Raw genomic sequence first — 17,363 nt, 5'->3', positions numbered from 1 at the left:
GTGATATTTGTATTAGTAAATCTTGAAGTTTGATGGTTGGTTGTCTCTTTTACCCAGCAGAGAGGAAAATCTTCCCATTTACATTATCTACACATTTACATGCTTCATTCCAGCCCTGATGTTATTTAATCAAGATTTAATTTCATTTAATCTAGAGCAATCTACATTTAATCAAGCACAGCTAAATGTGAGACGCATGTGCTAATCAGGCAGAAGAGCGAGCGGTTAGAGTTCAGGCATTCATTAGCACCGCTATTAACACGTCACCTCAGAGTGTTTTGCAAACATCTTCAAACCAGCGCCATTGTCTATTCACCGTGAAGCGGTTGTATACGTGCATTTCAATAAGACACCTTAAAGAGGCTCGTGTCTCATTTACAAGCCTCCTGTTATTATTCTGTTTCATTTTAAAAACCTGTTCTGACTAGAATGTGTGACAAACACCTTAAAGGTGACAGCAAAGACATTAAACCCCCAGGACGAGCGTCTCCGCGTCACTGGCAAATTACCGCTGATTAGCATTGATTTGAAAACAAAAACCACAGCGTGACACAAATCAAAAGTGCAGTCAATGTTGATGCATAAGTGATATGGCAAATCTCAAAATAGCTCAATAAATATATCGGAAAGTTACGAAAGAGAAAGATGGAGGGCGAGAGAGGGGGGAAAAATCAGAGTGAAGCAATTACAGATCTAATCAGAGCTTTCTGCATGAAGGTACGGCTCTCCTATCTCCCTCCCATTTGCATCATAACACAGCGTGCAATATTAATTTCCGAGTTTACTGCTTATTGGAAGTGCAAAGTATGAAAAGCCATTAAGGCTGCAAATGGGAAAGCAATTTGCTGTCACACGGATTCGGCTCTATTCGGCTCTTGTTAACCATTTGGAATTAGAGTCATTTGGCGAGAGGCATTCTACAGCAGTCCACTAAAATAAGTAATTATGCTTGCCTTCTCTCTCCCTCCATCTCCCCGCCTCTCGCTCTTTCATTTGCGCGGGCGAGGAAAGCGGGATGGGTGGATGAGGTTGAAGGGCGTTAGGGGTGAGTAAGTGGATGCAGAGGCAATTAAAGTTGGTAGCTATCTGTTTGGCTAATGCAGGCACACACACACACACACACACACACATTGTATAATGCTCGTACACTGCCTGAGGGCCAGGAGGAAAGAGGGAGAACAGATGCTGGGCGGCCATCTCCTTTTACTGCCAGTGTAACTCTTAATCTAATCTCACGCGCTCGAGAACCGCACGCCTCATTTCAGCCCTCAGTGTTTCACGTGCCAAATCACGACTGTGTGCGTTCTTATTGCGAAGCGCCTTGAAGGTAAAAATCACTCGTAATGATTCACGCTGGGACTTGGAGAACCTCTTCAGCTACATGATTTTCGTCTTACAAACATCTCATCAACAGTCAAGCTTTCCCTGCTGAAAAGATCAGCTTAGACGGCATGCATTTTGACGACTGTAATTTCACCAAGTAGGACGTGATCAACATCTTTTGTTGGTCCAAGAGCAACATTCATGTCTAAGAAAAATAGACCTAAACACTCAATACCCCTATTACTAGGTAAACCCTAGCAACCTTTAAGAACATCTTAGCAACCATATAGTGACGTCCTGGCAACAATCAGCAACAAAGAATAGGAATCGTAAGTCTGCATTCACTGCAAATTGAGCCACTCTGAATAATGAGATGAATTATTAAACTGAATTATGAGCTGCGTGCGTGTAAAAGTTCATAGCGTCACGATTTACTCGGAAAAGCAAAGCATATACACTCACCGGCCACTTTATTAGGTACCCCATGCTAGTAACGGGTTGGACCCCCTTTTGCCTTCAGAACTGCCTCAATTCTTCGTGGCATAGATTCAACAAGGTGCTGGAAGCATTCCTCAGGGAGTTTGGTCCATATTGACATGATGGCATCACACAGTTGCCGCAGATTTGTCGGCTGCACATCCATGATGCGAATCTCCCGTTCCACCACATCCCAAAGATGCTCTTTTGGGTTGAGATCTGGTGACTGTGGAGGCCATTTTAGTACAGTGAACTCATTGTCATGTTCAAGAAACCAATTTGAAATGATTAGAGCTTTGTGACATGGTGGAAGTAGCCATCAGAGGATGGGTACATGGTGGCCATAAAGGGATGGACATGGTCAGAAACAATGCTCAGGTAGGCCGTGGCATTTAAACGATGCCCAATTGGCACTAAGGGGCCTAAAGTGTGCCAGGAAAACATCCCCCACACCATTACACCACCACCACCAGCCTGCACAGTGGTAACAAGGCATGATGGTTCCATGTTCTCATTCTGTTTACGCCAAATTCTGACTCTAACATCTGAATGTCTCAACAGAAATCGAGACTCATCAGACCAGGCAACATTTTTCCAGTCTTCAACTGTTCAATTTTGGTGAGCTCTTGCAAATTGTAGCCTCTTTTTTCTATTTGTAGTGGAGATGAGTGGTACCCGGTGGAGTCTTCTGCTGTTGTAGCCCATCCGCCTCAAGGTTGTGCGTGTTGTGGCTTCACAAATGCTTTGCTGCATACCTCGGAGTGGTTATTTCAGTCACTGTTGCCCTTCTATCAGCTCGAACCAGTCTGGCCATTCTCCTCTGACCTCTGGCATCAACAAGGCATTTCCGCCCACAGAACTGCCGCTCATTGGATGTTTTTTCTTTTTCGGACCATTCTCTGTAAACCCTAGAGATGGTTGTGCGTGAAAATCCCAGTAGATTAGCAGTTTCTGAAATACTCAGACCAGCCCTTCTGGCACCAACAATCATGCCACGTTCAAAGTCACTCAAATCAACTTTCTTCCCCATACTGATGCTCGGTTTGAACTGCAGGAGATTGTCTTGACCATGTCTACATGCCTAAATGCACTGAGTTGCCGCCATGTGATTGGCTGCTTAGAAATTAAGTGTTAACGAGCAGTTGGACAGGTGTACCTAATAAAGTGGCCAGTGAGTGTAATTATTTAATTAAAGGGGCTATATGTAAGACTTGCCATGTATTAATAGCTTTTTTCAAATGCCAATATGTGAACAGCTTGTAATGAAACTTAAAAAAATGAGCGCGAGCACAAGCTGGCTGCAGTTCACCTAGCGGCCACTGGTGTCACTGATAACAAGGGTTTCTGAATTCTACAGGTCCATACAGCCACTTTAAATAATCCTTTGCGATTTGATAATCGCACTAAGGGTACATTCACATGACAGCGATATGCTTAAAAAGTTTTCCGCGTAAAGACGACACCATTGTCAAAACGATCCCCATTCACACGGATCCGCGAAAACGACTGAAAACGCTGTATTCTGCTGCCAGGCCATTAGATGGCGATGAAACACTATAGACTGAACACGTAATTCGCATGTGCATGACGTCATCGTCTTCAGAGATTTGGGTTTTTGTTGTTCACACGGAGACCGTTCTCACAAACTTGCACGCTGAAACCCGTTTTCAAAAGTTTGCGTTTTCAGGCACCCAAAACGACGTTGTTGTGTAAACGAACGGCCAAAATGAATAAAAAGTTCTACGTTTTTAGGTGAAACAGCCCCTAAGAAATATCACAATTTGGGATTTATTTTGATTAATCGTGCAGCTCTAACAAAGTAATGAACTGCAGTTCAGACTAACTGAGAAACTGATTCATAAGTGTTTCTTATTCACTAAAAAGACAAATCTCGATAATCAGAAATAACTGGTCATGCTGTATGATTCACTAACAAGAGTCATTTGCTCTACACTGAATACTAATCTAGGGAACACTTTCAGAGTGTTTTAGTACATTTACATTTACAGTACAACTCACAGAACCAAAGGTCATGAAATTCATTCGGTTGCAGTATTGATATAAAAATGGAATTTGTCTTGCTGGTTAAGCTAGTTTAGATGGCAAATGGGAAAACAAGTATCCGATGCTAGAGAAAGAAACATAGGAAACATTCCCAATCCTTTCCTTTCAAGCCACACGCTCGAACCTGTTCAGACGAGCCCTTGTGCCGCCCAGCATGACTCTGTTTCAACCACAACCCCATGCGGCTGCATTCAGTCCCACTCCATCTTGCAGAGAGAGAGAGAGAGAGAGAGAGAGAGAGAGAGAGAGAGAGAGAGAGAGAGAGAGAGAGAGAGAGAGAGAGAGAGAAATTTATGAAGCCCCTGGTCCTCAGGTCTGTAGAGGTGTTTTATGGTAGGACCTGCAGGACCTATTAAGGCAGTGCGGATCTCTCCTATCCGAGCGCGGGTATCGATCGACAGCAGCACCAGGCCCGGGCCTGCTAGCCTAGTTAAAGCCCTGTGTATATGTGTGTGTGTGTGTGTGTGTGTGTGACAGTACGCAGTAGGAAATGAAAATGGGGTCTTGGTGTGTAATGATCTGTGTGTGAATAAAATGAGCAGACTGGAGAGACAAAAAGGAAGATAAATTAAATTATCCCTCTGTTCCTGCAGGAGCTGCACTGCAAGCGCTCATGCTTAGCTGCTTCAACGAGGATATGTTTGGGAGGAGGAAATGAAAGGAAGGCAGATGGGGAGAAAATGGTAAGGATGTGAGAAAGGAGTTGAGGAGACGTGTTGAGAAAGACACACTTTATCGGTAAGCTTCGTTACCAAACCTAGAGAGTTGACATAGGCAGCTTCCCTCTAAGGCAGCATTACCTAATTCAAATGGAACTTCATAAGTGACTGATGGGGAATGGTCTGAATAGGCAGCAACGCCACACATTGTACACAAAGTGCATGGGAGACTCAAAGGAAGCATGAACAGCGCAATACACTTGTATCCCGTTTACTTTAGAGGGGACACATCTGCACGCATCTAAAAGATCAACATGAGCACGAGAAAATGGCATGTCTACATCAACATCTTTAAAAATAAAAACATCTTTAAAAATCGAGTTGCCATAATATCTTAATCATATTTATGATACTATACCAGCTAACATGTCATAATTCCAAAGTTTCATTTAATTCCACCAGGAGCTGAATGATGGCTAGTTGAAAAAAACTGCAGTCTTTTAATATTGCTGTTTATTATTGCAAATATAGCAGTAGTCTATACCACAGTAGTTATGTTGCCTTCATTATGAGCACGTCATATCTACCATATGGAAACTTTGAATTCTTAATAATATTCGAGTTGATGAGTTGGAAGCGAGTCAAGAGTATCGGTAATATTGACGGCGGGAGGCATATATACAGCAGGGCCATAAAAGAAGATATTTTGAGAAATTTCACAGTGTTTTTTGTACATATAGTATATGGTCACCAAACTGTTTGGTTACCGACAATCTTCAAAATATCTTCTTTTGTGTTTATCGCAAAAGAAAGTAATTCCGGTTTGGAATGACATGAGGGTGAGTAAATGATGACAGAATTTTTGGTTGAATTTGAGGTTGTGTGTATGACAGAGCACAAAGTTTATTTAAAGCAAATGACTCACTTTTTGTGGTGTTTTATGCAAATATGTAATTATTTGTTGGGTTATCGTGTAATAGTGATGCAGGTATATTCAGTATTCACTAAAAAAGTTTAAAAATGTGCTTCCAATGTGCAACTTTGACCACTTCTGTTAATTGTCACGTTGACAGTTATTTGACAATGCCAATAAATCTCAAAATTACCGCATATCAGCTGATATATTAGCCTGTCACATACCATTGCACCATGTTATGGTAATACCATGGTATTTGGATATGCATCATTGTATTCGTTAAAGTACCTTGGACTACTATGTAATGCATTGGTATAAATATGGTAATAAGAGGACATATATCAAAGTTCCCACTACCATCTGATACTATCACTGTACCATAGTACCACCATTTTTGAATTGGCATTGTGGATACTACAACACTTTACACTGAGCCTCAGAACCTACAGCATCTGGAACAAAGCAAATACATACATGCGAAGAGAGAGAGAGAGAGAGAGAGAGAGAGAGGGGGGGGGGGGGGGGGGTCTTATAGTGGTCCTATAGGTCCAGACCCCCCTGAACCCCATCCCCACCCCCACCCCCAGCTCCCCTCCCTCCACCTGCTCTCATTAATGCACACCTCGCACATCATTAAGACGTTTGCTGTAGAATTAATAGAAAGACAGATTAAAAATAAATTAAGAAAAATGCGTTGGAGAATGCCTGCACGCACTTCATAAATCACCCGGGCAAAGGCAGGCGCTGGCTCCCTATAATTAACTGCAGACTATTTATTTTATCCTGACGGTATAAATTAGAATTCAGACACACAGATTATATTAGGGGTGTCTGTCATGCGGAACTGCAGCGAGATGTGCGGAATATTTTAAGGATACAAAGAGGAGAGTGGAGAAGAGGAATGGAAAGATAAAAGGGGGATGGGGAAAAAATTTCCTCTACACTCTGCAAAGAAACATATTTTTAGTTTTACAAAGAGATACAACCAAAATAATTGTATGAATTAAAAAAACGATATATATATATATATAAGCTGAATCACAGAACTCTGAATTCTCAACCGATAACTGGCAGGTCAAATGTGTTTAACCCTAAAGGTGTGGTCACATTTACCATTGCTCAGCGAATTTTCACCGGCGAAATCCAGTCATTCCGATAGGAATCGGGAGTTTTGCATAAGGGCAAAAAGTTCCCCAGGCAGATATTGCTCATGTTCACAGGGATGATCAACAGAAAGCTGCTTGGTTTGAAAGTGCTTCATACTATTTACAATAGAAATTTTATTGCATGTTATATTTCGCTAATGTGATCATATCCTAACGCTTGCACATTTGCAGTCCAACACAGCAACATTGGCTAAACCAATGACATATGGAGGGAGTATTTGAAAACAAACATAATTTTTTAATCGCAATTATGTTTGGTAATGATAGTCTATTATCGTGGTGCAGTTAAAAAGCAGCATTTGGCTAATTTGATCAGGCATTCAACTATAATAAAAATGTATGCTTGTTATATTTAGGTTTTTATAGACTTTTAGTTTGTATCTCCTTGTTTAGCATGTGTTCATTTTCCTTAGTGATTTTTTCGATGGTTACTGTTTATGTTCTTCACCTGTGTCTTGTTTGGTTGCTCGTTTGCTCTAGTACTGTATATATTGGACTGTGTTTCTGTCTTGAGTTCTCGGTTATTTGTCTTTGTTTAGATTTGATTTGCCTGCTCGAGTTGTCTTTATTTATTAAAACTGCTTTCATAATGACATAATCAAGTTATAATGGTTAACTAAAACCTTTTTTTCATCTAGATGCCACATATTGCTCATTTTCATTTGGTTTAACTTGATGTACTAAAATAACTAAAACTAAGGCTGTGTCTGAAATTGTCCCCTATACTCTCATTAACTATTACCTACATTAGTCTAATAATACAGTTCACGCTAGGGAGTGAATGAAAATGAGTAAATGAATTTGGATTTTAATTATTTGAAACTTAGCAAACTGGCCATTCCAATAGTTCGATGAAAAGATTTATCTTGAACTTTTTCATAGTAACTATGTATAAACCTTAATTAAACAATTTAATAACCGATTAAAAAGGAATTTATACCTGTATATTACAACGTAGCCACATTGGACCAGCGGTTTGGAAAATGGATGGATGAATGATTCAGCTGCACCATCTTCTGGAAAGACGTGAGAATTCATTCGCCACGACCCTTACTGTGCATTATGGGTATTCTCTAGCTGCCCCGGTTGTATACTCATTCACGCAGTGCATTGTGGGATTGAATGAGAGCACTCGATAACGTCCACTATGGTTTCGGACTCCGCTACAAATGGCTGTCCCCTCAAATAGATTGGGGAGAATTCGGACACTGCTTAAAACTGAAACAAAAAATTAATAAAACAAAACAGAAATATTTAAAATAAAAACTAATAATGACAAAAATGACAAAACTGAAATGTAATGTAATGAAAATGTAAGATGCAAAAAAACTAATTCAAAGTATTATAAGAGTATCTCAATGATACTAAAATAACACTGGTAACAATCAATAAAAGCTGTTTTGTTATGTCAGTCGCTTGATTTAAATGTATGCAGAATCCCGCTAGGTAGCTCCGCCCATTGTGAAATCGAATTGGTCCATAATCCTTCTCCACATCTGAATATTAAACACTAAGGGCCAGATTTACTAAATAGGGCGAATAAGCGCGAGAGTGCAATCCCATAAAAGCGCCGATGAGAGTGGAAAGTTCTGTGCGTGATCTTCTAACACATTAATGAACAGAGGCAGTCGGAACATTTTCATAATGTCCAACGCAATCTACCAAGAGCGGCGCAAATTAGCGTCTGGTTTAAAACTTGCTTTTTTGGGCGGTAAATAGTGTAGCAAATACCAGTAAACTGACTAGCGCAAACCTTAGTAAATCATGTTGCGTGATTCATTTAAATACTCTCCTCCCATAAATATTGCGTGTGAAAGGGAAACTCCTACAAATGCATATGCAATAAGGTCAGCCGCAAAAATAACCCTGTCCACGCCTTTTCAGCGCTAATTTTTCACTGCGTGTCTTTAGTAAATCCTGACAGTAGTTTTTAAACGCCAAAAGAGGGTTTGCGTTGGAGCAAGCTGTTAGTAAATCTGTCCCTAAATATGTTCTGATTGGCTATGATTTGCATTTTCGCTTCCAGTGAGGACAAACTTGCATCTGGAAACCTATCCTGTTGCGTCTGGTCAGAGCATGACATGAGCGCCAACTTCCCGTTTTTGATGATTCTGAGCAGCACAGTGGATCAACAGGTCAGAGTCACATCCACTAGTACTGAAGCCACAAACACCCTCGACAACCCAACCCATTTAAAGCCTCCCTCTCTGTTTATGAATGTTTGTGTGCCTCAAAGATACTTTCGTCCTCATCCGCTGCCATAAACGGGCAAAGAGGAAAGGATCCTTCTCAGGAAGCAAGACACGTCCGCAGCGGCCTCTTCATGAAAGAGAAGTAAAGACACGGGCTCCTGTCCTCCTCGTTCACATTCCCCCGCTCTGCCGGTGCATTAAGTCAGTCCACTGAAGACAGGCATCTTAAAACAAACCCCACCGCTCTCATAATCAATGACAAAAACAGACGCACCGGACCAAAGGCTTTTTACTCACACATTTTCTTCTAAGGACACAAAAAAAGTATTTTTTCTCCATCTTTATCATTGGTCGAGGCCTTATGGAGAGGATAATGCATTTGGTCCCTGTCGCGTCACAGCCCTCACAAAGCTCAGCGGCAATTTCAGGCTTCCATCCCATTTTTGTATTTAGTCCCTTTAGTCCTGCACCGCAGAGACTTTGCTTTGCTTGATACGGGGTGTACAAATACACAAGCAAGCCAAAAACTGACAAAAACAGTCACAATGTAGTCATAAAAAGGATCGTACTGGGCACAAAAAACCCACACAAAAAAAACCCAGTATGATACATCAAGCTCATTTCTCCAGACTCCAATGCAGATGGTTGTTCTCCTCTCCCCCCTCCAAGCCAGGAGAGAGTATATCAGTCTGGAGGAAATAAATACACACTTATTACATTCTACGTGCTGCATACATTCACCTCCATAATGTATTGCAACGCTCGGTGTGGTGCATGCTGGGGTGAAAAATGAGAATGCAGAAGCACTGCAGAAAGAAAAAAAAAGGATGTTTAGTGAGACTGAGCTTGGTTGCTACACACTACGGTAAAAAATGTGACTTTACTATGGTAATGAGGGACTATAGATTCCAACTAACCACAATTGGTCGATTGACGCGATTGGTCAAACTACTTTTCAATCATTATGTCTTCAGCAAATATGCCCATATTAACATTATGGCTTTCACACTGTCGTGTCCCAGAATTTGTCCCATTCGCCAAAATGAAAATGCCTCACTCAAGCTGTATGTGTGAAAAAACGCGAGACAGGTTCAGGTAGAGTAGCGCATAGCGGTCTCCATACACTGCCCAAATGGTAAATTCAAAATTACACAAGAATTCCTGTGCTTTCATCCCGGTGCGTCTCAGTGGCAAAAAAAAAAAGAGAAGATACACAAACCATTTCGAAGCACAAAACATTAGCTAAGTTTGTGAGCTAAATTAAACACTAGTTAATTCATTAAGTATGAACTGCAATGAACCATTTTTTGGTAACACTTTACAATAAGGTTGTATGTATTAACTACTGTAACATGAACTAACCATGAGCAATACATTTGTTACTGTATTTGTTCATCTTTGTTAATGTTAGTTAATAAAAATAAAGCTGTTCATTGTTTGTTCATGTTAGTTCACAGTGCATTAACTAATGTTAACAAGATTTTTTTTTAAAGTATTAGTAAATGTTGAAATTAACACGAACAAAGATTAATAAATGCTGTATAAGTGCAGTTAATTTTTAGTTCGTGCTAACTAATGTAGTAAACTAATGTTAACTAATGAACCTTGTTGTAAAGTGTTTTTGCAATAAATGTATAAATTAAAAATAAATTAAAAATACCAAAACATTTTTAACAAGTTGCATATTTATGCAAATAGTATATTTATGCCTACCTTAATGATTGCTAATTCATCACTAATTCTAAAAATTTCATTTTCCTCTTATTTGAAAAGCACAACATGGTCACCCAGTAGTTTAATTCATTTTCATAGAGTCTGGCTATCTTTCACTGTGCTTTACCATGAATAGTATAGTTGATAAAGAAACACTGATTCTCAGAGTGCCAAGCTGTCCACCGCCGCAACCACGTAAGCTACACGGCTCACACCCAAGCCAATCACACATCTGTCATGCAACCGTCAAACCCCCTGCACCGCGTCCCGGCAGTTCTGCCCGCAAACAGTAGGTGTCTCTCTTTCACTGTGCATGGCCCTCATCCACCGCCGGCCCCCTCCCCTGCCTCAAAAACCCCATCTCCACATAATATATACACCATCATTTGAAAATGGCAGCTTTTTGAAAATTCACCTTGATTATCAGACATTAAAAGTGACTTGAGCAGCGCTGAGTGTCTGGCTGGGGAGATGGTTGCAGACAGCCGAACAATGCGGCGGGAACGGCATTAACGCCTCGCTGGGCCATGCAGCCGCGCAGCCCTTTGTTCTCTCCCTCATCCAATTATTTTTAACGTGCGCCTCTTTCACAACAACAAGAGAGAATTTAATTTTAATGCACTCTGTAAGAAAAGCCCCCCAAAATACATCTATTCTTAAAAGGAGGAGGAAAGAATACGGACAAGGGGTTAAGAATTAATCAGGGAGCGTGCATGAGGCTGTAAAGTGCAGGCATTGCAATGTCTGCAACTGTAACCCTTAGAAAAACAAAAATACCGGATAAAACGGGTTTTGAGAATAAAAATAAAAAATAAAATCCAGGGACTCTTGCAGGAAGGTATGCGCCCAAATATTTTTCTAATTGGACGAGCACTTTATCTTGCTGTCAGTGAGGTTATAAAAATGCGCACAGTTCCCAGAAGGAGAGAAGCAGCTCTATAGCCAGCCCTTTATTACTGCACGCTAGTGTCTGATATATGCTCCTGCCTTAACCTTTCATCTTAGCCCAACACACACACACACACAAGCCTGAGTTTTATGCAGAAATGCACTGAAATTCTGTGTTGTTGTGAACGTTACAGGGGATCGTGGTGATTATATACTGGAAGTGCTGCAAAAAGGCATTTAGTAAATCATACGTTACATTAATATACCGTAGCCGTCTGGATGCAGTCACGTACACGCACCTCAAAAACACGATTCAACCTGACAGAAAAAGCAAATTAGAATCCTGCGTGTTCTGCGCAAGGCTGTTGCCATCTAAGCTGCACTACGGCCAATTTTCTCAGCAGTATGAAATGATTGTTTTTTTCTTTCTTATCAGCGTCGAGGCAGCATCTACAGCAGTGAGAATTTAAAATGAAAAGCCCTTAGTTTTTGTCCCCAGGAACACAAAATAGACAAACATCCGAACGTGCGCGCACGCACACACACACACACACACAAAATTAGATCTTGGGTTCTAGGCTAGACAACTAACTGTTTGTGTGTAAGCCTCGCTCTGCGGCACAGCAAAAGCAATTCTCTGGAGATGCTGAAATTAAAGGGCAGAATCCAGCCTGTTTATGGTTGGCACTCCGCTCTCCTCTCAATCAAAGGTTTTATTAGCAATCATTCGGCACTCTCCGGGCCCTAACACTCCTCTGCCAGAGGAGGGAGGGGTTTCAGGATGGTGACCCCTGCTCCCACAGCTGCCTACAGATGCTGGACTACACACAGCTGATTACTCCCACCTGGAGCCAGAGTCACCATTAACCTCCACGAGGGCTCAAGCGGCCTGCCTGCTTCCCCAAGAGGACGGAGGGTTACGGAGACACAACCAGTGAGACGCAAAGAATAGAGAGAAGAATAAGAAGAAAAGGGGGGGGGGGACCATGGTTTAGCAGTTACTGCTATAGTGCTCATGTGGGACACTCAGGTTCAATTCTGGCAATACTTTCACCCTGAAGTATGCGATGTGAAGTCTGCCACATTTGGAACAGAACTTTTAGTCTCTAATTGTGCTGCATCCCAATTCGCCTACATAAACTGTAAAAATGACATAGCTTTGAGTGTGTAGGAGAAGAGTAGGTCCGTTTTACAACATACTACCACATCATTATTGTGGGCCCTATCATACACCTGGCGCAATGCAAAAGTGTTTTTTGCTAGTTTCAGCCTGACGCAGTTATCATTTTCACGTCCTGCACCACGTTATTTAAATAGCAAATGCATTTGCGCGCCCATGGGCGTGCTGGTCTGGAAACGAGGTGTGTACGGGCACATTGTTGGCACGTTGCTATTTTGAGGCAACTGAAATAGACTGTGCCATTGACCAACCAAAACCTGGTCAACTGAAGTCAATGGCGCAATATTTTTTTTGTTATTTAAAGAGCGCGTTATTAATGTGCGCCTATAGGCGGGTCCACAACACGCGTACACTTTGTGCCTGAGATGGTCTTTTAAATTTATGCATGAGCAGATTCGTTTCCTCGCTAGAGAAGCGCTCAGTCTTTCCGCTGGCAAATTCCTCCATGTAAATAGCGAATCCGCCATCGCGCGAGCGCAACTGGCTTTTAAAGGAAACAGGAGATGAGACTCTGATTGGTTTATTGCACGTTACGCCCGAAACACACCCATTACTCATTAAAAGAATAGAGACAACCCTTTTAGACCATGCGCCGCACGCGCCGACCATTTTTCCCGTCGTTAAACTAGCCAAAATGGATGCGGAGACGCCCTAAGTGCACTTGCGCCCTGTGCTTTAGACCATGCGCTTAGATTGTTAAAATAGGGCCCTGTGACTTTAACGGGCCGCATATGTACCATAGGATATGTACGTCCATCCTGGCACCGTAAACTGGCCTTGGAGACAAAAGAAGTATCCAGTCGAAGATCTTTCATGTGAAGAACTCTCCTCATGTTTTTGCATGATGCATCAAAAAGTTGCATAGCCAAAAGGTAATGGCCAAACGCATCTTTATATCTTGCAGCTGAAATACATATTATCAATTATGGTAACACTTTATTTTGATGTCCACTTTAGACAATCTATTAACTATAAGTAAATTTGTAACTACATGTCAACTTACTCTCATTAGAGTATTAGTAGACTAGTTTGCTTAAAATCTGCAACAAAAAAAACCCATTTTGATCCTCCCCCAATAGACATTCTACTGACTATAAGTAACTTTGTAAGTACAAGTACATAACTTGGGGTGACCAACAGTCCTGTTTTCACGTCATGTCCTGGCCGTCCTGGCTGTTTTTTATAAAGTGATAAAAATGTCCTGGTTTTCAAAAAACTGCTGGGAAAAATCAGCTCTACAGCAAAATATAGATGGGCAAACAAGGAGGATGAGGAAGAAAAACAGGATAAAGAGGAAGAAAACTAAAGATATAAATATATTTTGTTATTTCTTTTTTGTAAGTTTGTGAGAGCTATTTTTGCTCAATTTGGAGGTATTTCTTTTCGTTATTTATTATTTATATATTTATTTTTATAATAAAGAAGAGACATTATTTCTATCATTATTTCATGAATTATTTTTGAAACCTGTCATAATAAAACATGTTGAGTAACCTCTGAGAAGCCTATCTGAATTTGTGTCTTGTAATATAACAATTTTCTATTCATACAGAGGAGGCATGGCCTACTTTAAATGTATTGAAATTAATAAGGCATCTCTGAGTAAACTTCGAGTATCATTTGAGTATCTGTTTGCCGGGCCGAGTGTCCTGGTTCAAATATCAAAATATGGTCACCCTAACATAACTACTAAGCTTAACCCTAACACCTAACAGTCTACTACTGGCTACTAATTCTCTAATGAGAGTTAGTTGACATGTAGTTGCAAAGTTCCATCAAAACAAAGTATAAACTTGATTATTAAATACTCAATGTTCAATGGATAGTTTGTGAATTGGGACGCAGCAATGGATGTCATAACTTTGCTGATGGCTGTTGGCACCACAAGAATGTGCACTGTCCCAAACACTTCACTAGAGACTATCCTCAGCTGTGACAAGTAAGGCAGCAGACAGGAAAAATATCCATTTTGCACATTTAAGAGCTTCCAAAAAGAACTGAGCACTGATCAAACTTTTACTATATTAAAATTATATAGGCAAATGTGAGGATGAAATATAGTTTTTTTTTTTATACACAGGTGAATGGCAATAAATGGGTTAACACACTTCTTTGGACCAGAAGATTGGGCAAGGCTAACCAGCTAACCCTGCATTGCTCAATATTGAAAAGAGTTAAAAGAACCAATCACTTAATTTGCTTTAAGTCATGCTGGAAAACATGATCTGTAAGTGTGTGTTCACACTTGGCATGTTTGGCTGGATTAAAACAAACTCTGGTGCGATTGCTCTGTTAGTGTGGTTCATTTGAAGAAGTGTAAACGCTGCCATCTGAACCCTGATGCGCACCAAACAAGCAGGCCGAGACCACTGAAAAGACGGGTCACTGTCTGCTTCCAAACAAACTCTGGTGCGATTCAAACGGAATATGAACACAACACGGACAAAAAAAAAAAAAAGGACAGAATGCTCAAGCGTACCTGTTTTTTCTTGTTATAGTCACGATGTTGCCCAAACCAGTTCAGTACAGGATCGCAGCAGATCTTGGTTTGTGTTTGTGACGAAGGGATTCCTGCCACTGTTTTGACTCCTTTACACATTTTATAAGCTCTTCATGAGTTCTCAGCTGGTGAAAATATCATCATATGTAGGCTAATCACATACAATGAGCTCATTTAGCCCAGCACACAGTATTGTTTTGGATGTTCGGTAAGTTCCATCGCAAAATATACGTCATAAAAGCAGTCTAATCAGGTTGTGAACGTATCTCTATGCCTTTAGGTTCAGGATCTTTAGCTGACAAAAACTGACTAGGACTAAATGTTTTTGTTTTTGTGGTCAGTTTCATGGCCTCCAGAATATTTTGTTGTATGAATATCTGAACATGCAATATATCTAAATAAAGAACAGATTTTTAAAACAAAAAAACTTGTTTTATTCTAGCTTCATGGATTCTTTTTGTTGTTGTTGTTGTTGTTTAGCAAAAAACTGAGAAAATCATGACTACATCTGGATCGGATTCATACTAATGATAAAAACATATAGATTGAGTAGTTTGAGTAGATAGAGTCCATCAACACCCCTAATGCTTGCACAGTCCTATACCTTCCTATAAACCAAAGTTCTATGATTCAGTAACATTAGGCAGTTTTGATTTATATGCTGTTTAATGTTAGAGCCTGGATGCCAGCCCGAACACCGCCCACAACATTTTTTGGTCGGGAAGTTCGGTCTGGACTCGATCCATTGAGGAGTAATTATGACCGGTTCAGAATTAGTCAGGCCAATCAAATTGCCAGGGCGGGCTTTATACGATGATGGACAGATGATCTGCAGTTACGTAATCATCACGTTACCAAAGAGCGCTTGGGTTGAACTGGTTTCCCTCAAAGATGACTGCAGCTGGAGAATTGAGATGTATAGATTCCGCTATCGTGTCTGTTGTAAAAGAAATCGACAGCGCATTCATTTTTAAAGACGAACAGAGAACTGCAATCAAGGCATTTGTCGATCGGAAAGATGTGTTTGCCGTCCTTCCTACGGGATTCGGCAAAAGTTTATTTTATCAGCTGGCTCCGATGGTCGCTAAGAAGATGGGACGCAATGAAAACCCTGTGGTCGTTGTGGTTTCTCCTTTGGTCGCACTCATGGAGGACCAAGTAAAAGAAGCAACACTCATTATTTTACTACTTCTTCCAGCGTGCGTGTTGTTAGGTTCTGTTGACATTGACAACTATGCGTAGCTCATAAAAAAAAACACTGCGTTGCTCTGATTGGTTGTAGGTCTATCCAATTGAGTGCAGAGTTTTTTTTTTTCCTGGTTCGGTTAAGACACGCCTCATAATCAAAGCCCTATGGAACAGTATCAGACTCACATTCTGACTAGAATATGAGTATGACGAAGTCAGGCTAGTTTAATGTGGGATGATCGCGTTATTTTACATATGCATATGCTTACATATGCTATCGCTTGTTTCTGCTGCTTCTTCACTTGTGTTTTGATCAGGGGATTCTGTACTCTTTCAGAAGATGCATAAAAGCGTTCCCTGTATAACAGTGAAAACACGGAAAGCCGGAAATTTCAGTCAATGGCGGGGAAAGGGTTAAAAAAGTGGAAAAAGTGTGGGGTAGTAAAGACAGTTACCTTCTGACAGACTGAACTATGCTGAGATTTCAGCCTGGACACTTTCTCCTCCAGCCACTGTATCTGCTCAGCCTGTGAACACACACATGCACAAAGATCATGAAATTCACATCACAAATGTTTACCATCAAACAGAAATGTTTTAAGAAGGAGACAATAACCAGAGCAAAGATGGTAGCTCAGAACAAACAAAGCAGTGAGAAAATGGCTGCACTGGTCAGTCATAATGAGAAGCGGAGGTGTGTGTGTGTGTGTGTGTCAGGTTCCCTGCTCTGCTCTCATCACATCTGCTGTCAGTAATCTGTTCCTGAGCCAGCAGTGCTGGGATTAAGTGCAGTCTGCAGATAAAGGATGTATGCGTCATTAAAACACACAAGACCGACACGTACACACTCACAGAGCCACCGGTGAGTAATAATGCGGCCACAGTTTCGATCACAAACGCAGCTTCATTTCTATGTGAAAATCATGGCCGTTCAGAGTGTGGAAGTCTCAGATGTGAAGTTCTCTCAAAAAGCAAACTGTCCAGCTGTGCATTGGAGAAATAATGATTTTAAAAGGGATGAATCACCCCCCCCCCCAAAAAAAAATCTTGTTAACTCTTTATTTAACAGTGTCTTCTTTGTTACATGTACTAATAAC

The 17,363-nt window shown here is 40.8% G+C and overlaps 1 protein-coding gene across 1 annotated transcript in view; it reads right to left on the bottom strand.

Annotated features, from left to right (window-relative positions):
* Positions 1-17,363, bottom strand: part of LOC130100351 (polyamine-modulated factor 1-binding protein 1) — a 239,432-nt gene that overhangs the window by 80,513 nt on the left and 141,556 nt on the right. Inside the window, exon 7 of the mRNA XM_056265779.1 lies at positions 16,722-16,793. Coding sequence (XP_056121754.1) covers positions 16,722-16,793 — 72 coding nt within the window. The remainder of the gene's footprint in view (positions 1-16,721; positions 16,794-17,363) is intronic.

This window comes from Rhinichthys klamathensis, unplaced genomic scaffold, assembly GCF_029890125.1.
Source record: "Rhinichthys klamathensis goyatoka isolate OS25496 unplaced genomic scaffold, OSU_Roscu_1.1 h1tg000240l_1, whole genome shotgun sequence".
Lineage (NCBI taxonomy): Eukaryota > Metazoa > Chordata > Actinopteri > Cypriniformes > Leuciscidae > Rhinichthys > Rhinichthys klamathensis.
This window is presented reverse-complemented; position numbering and strand designations above follow the sequence as displayed.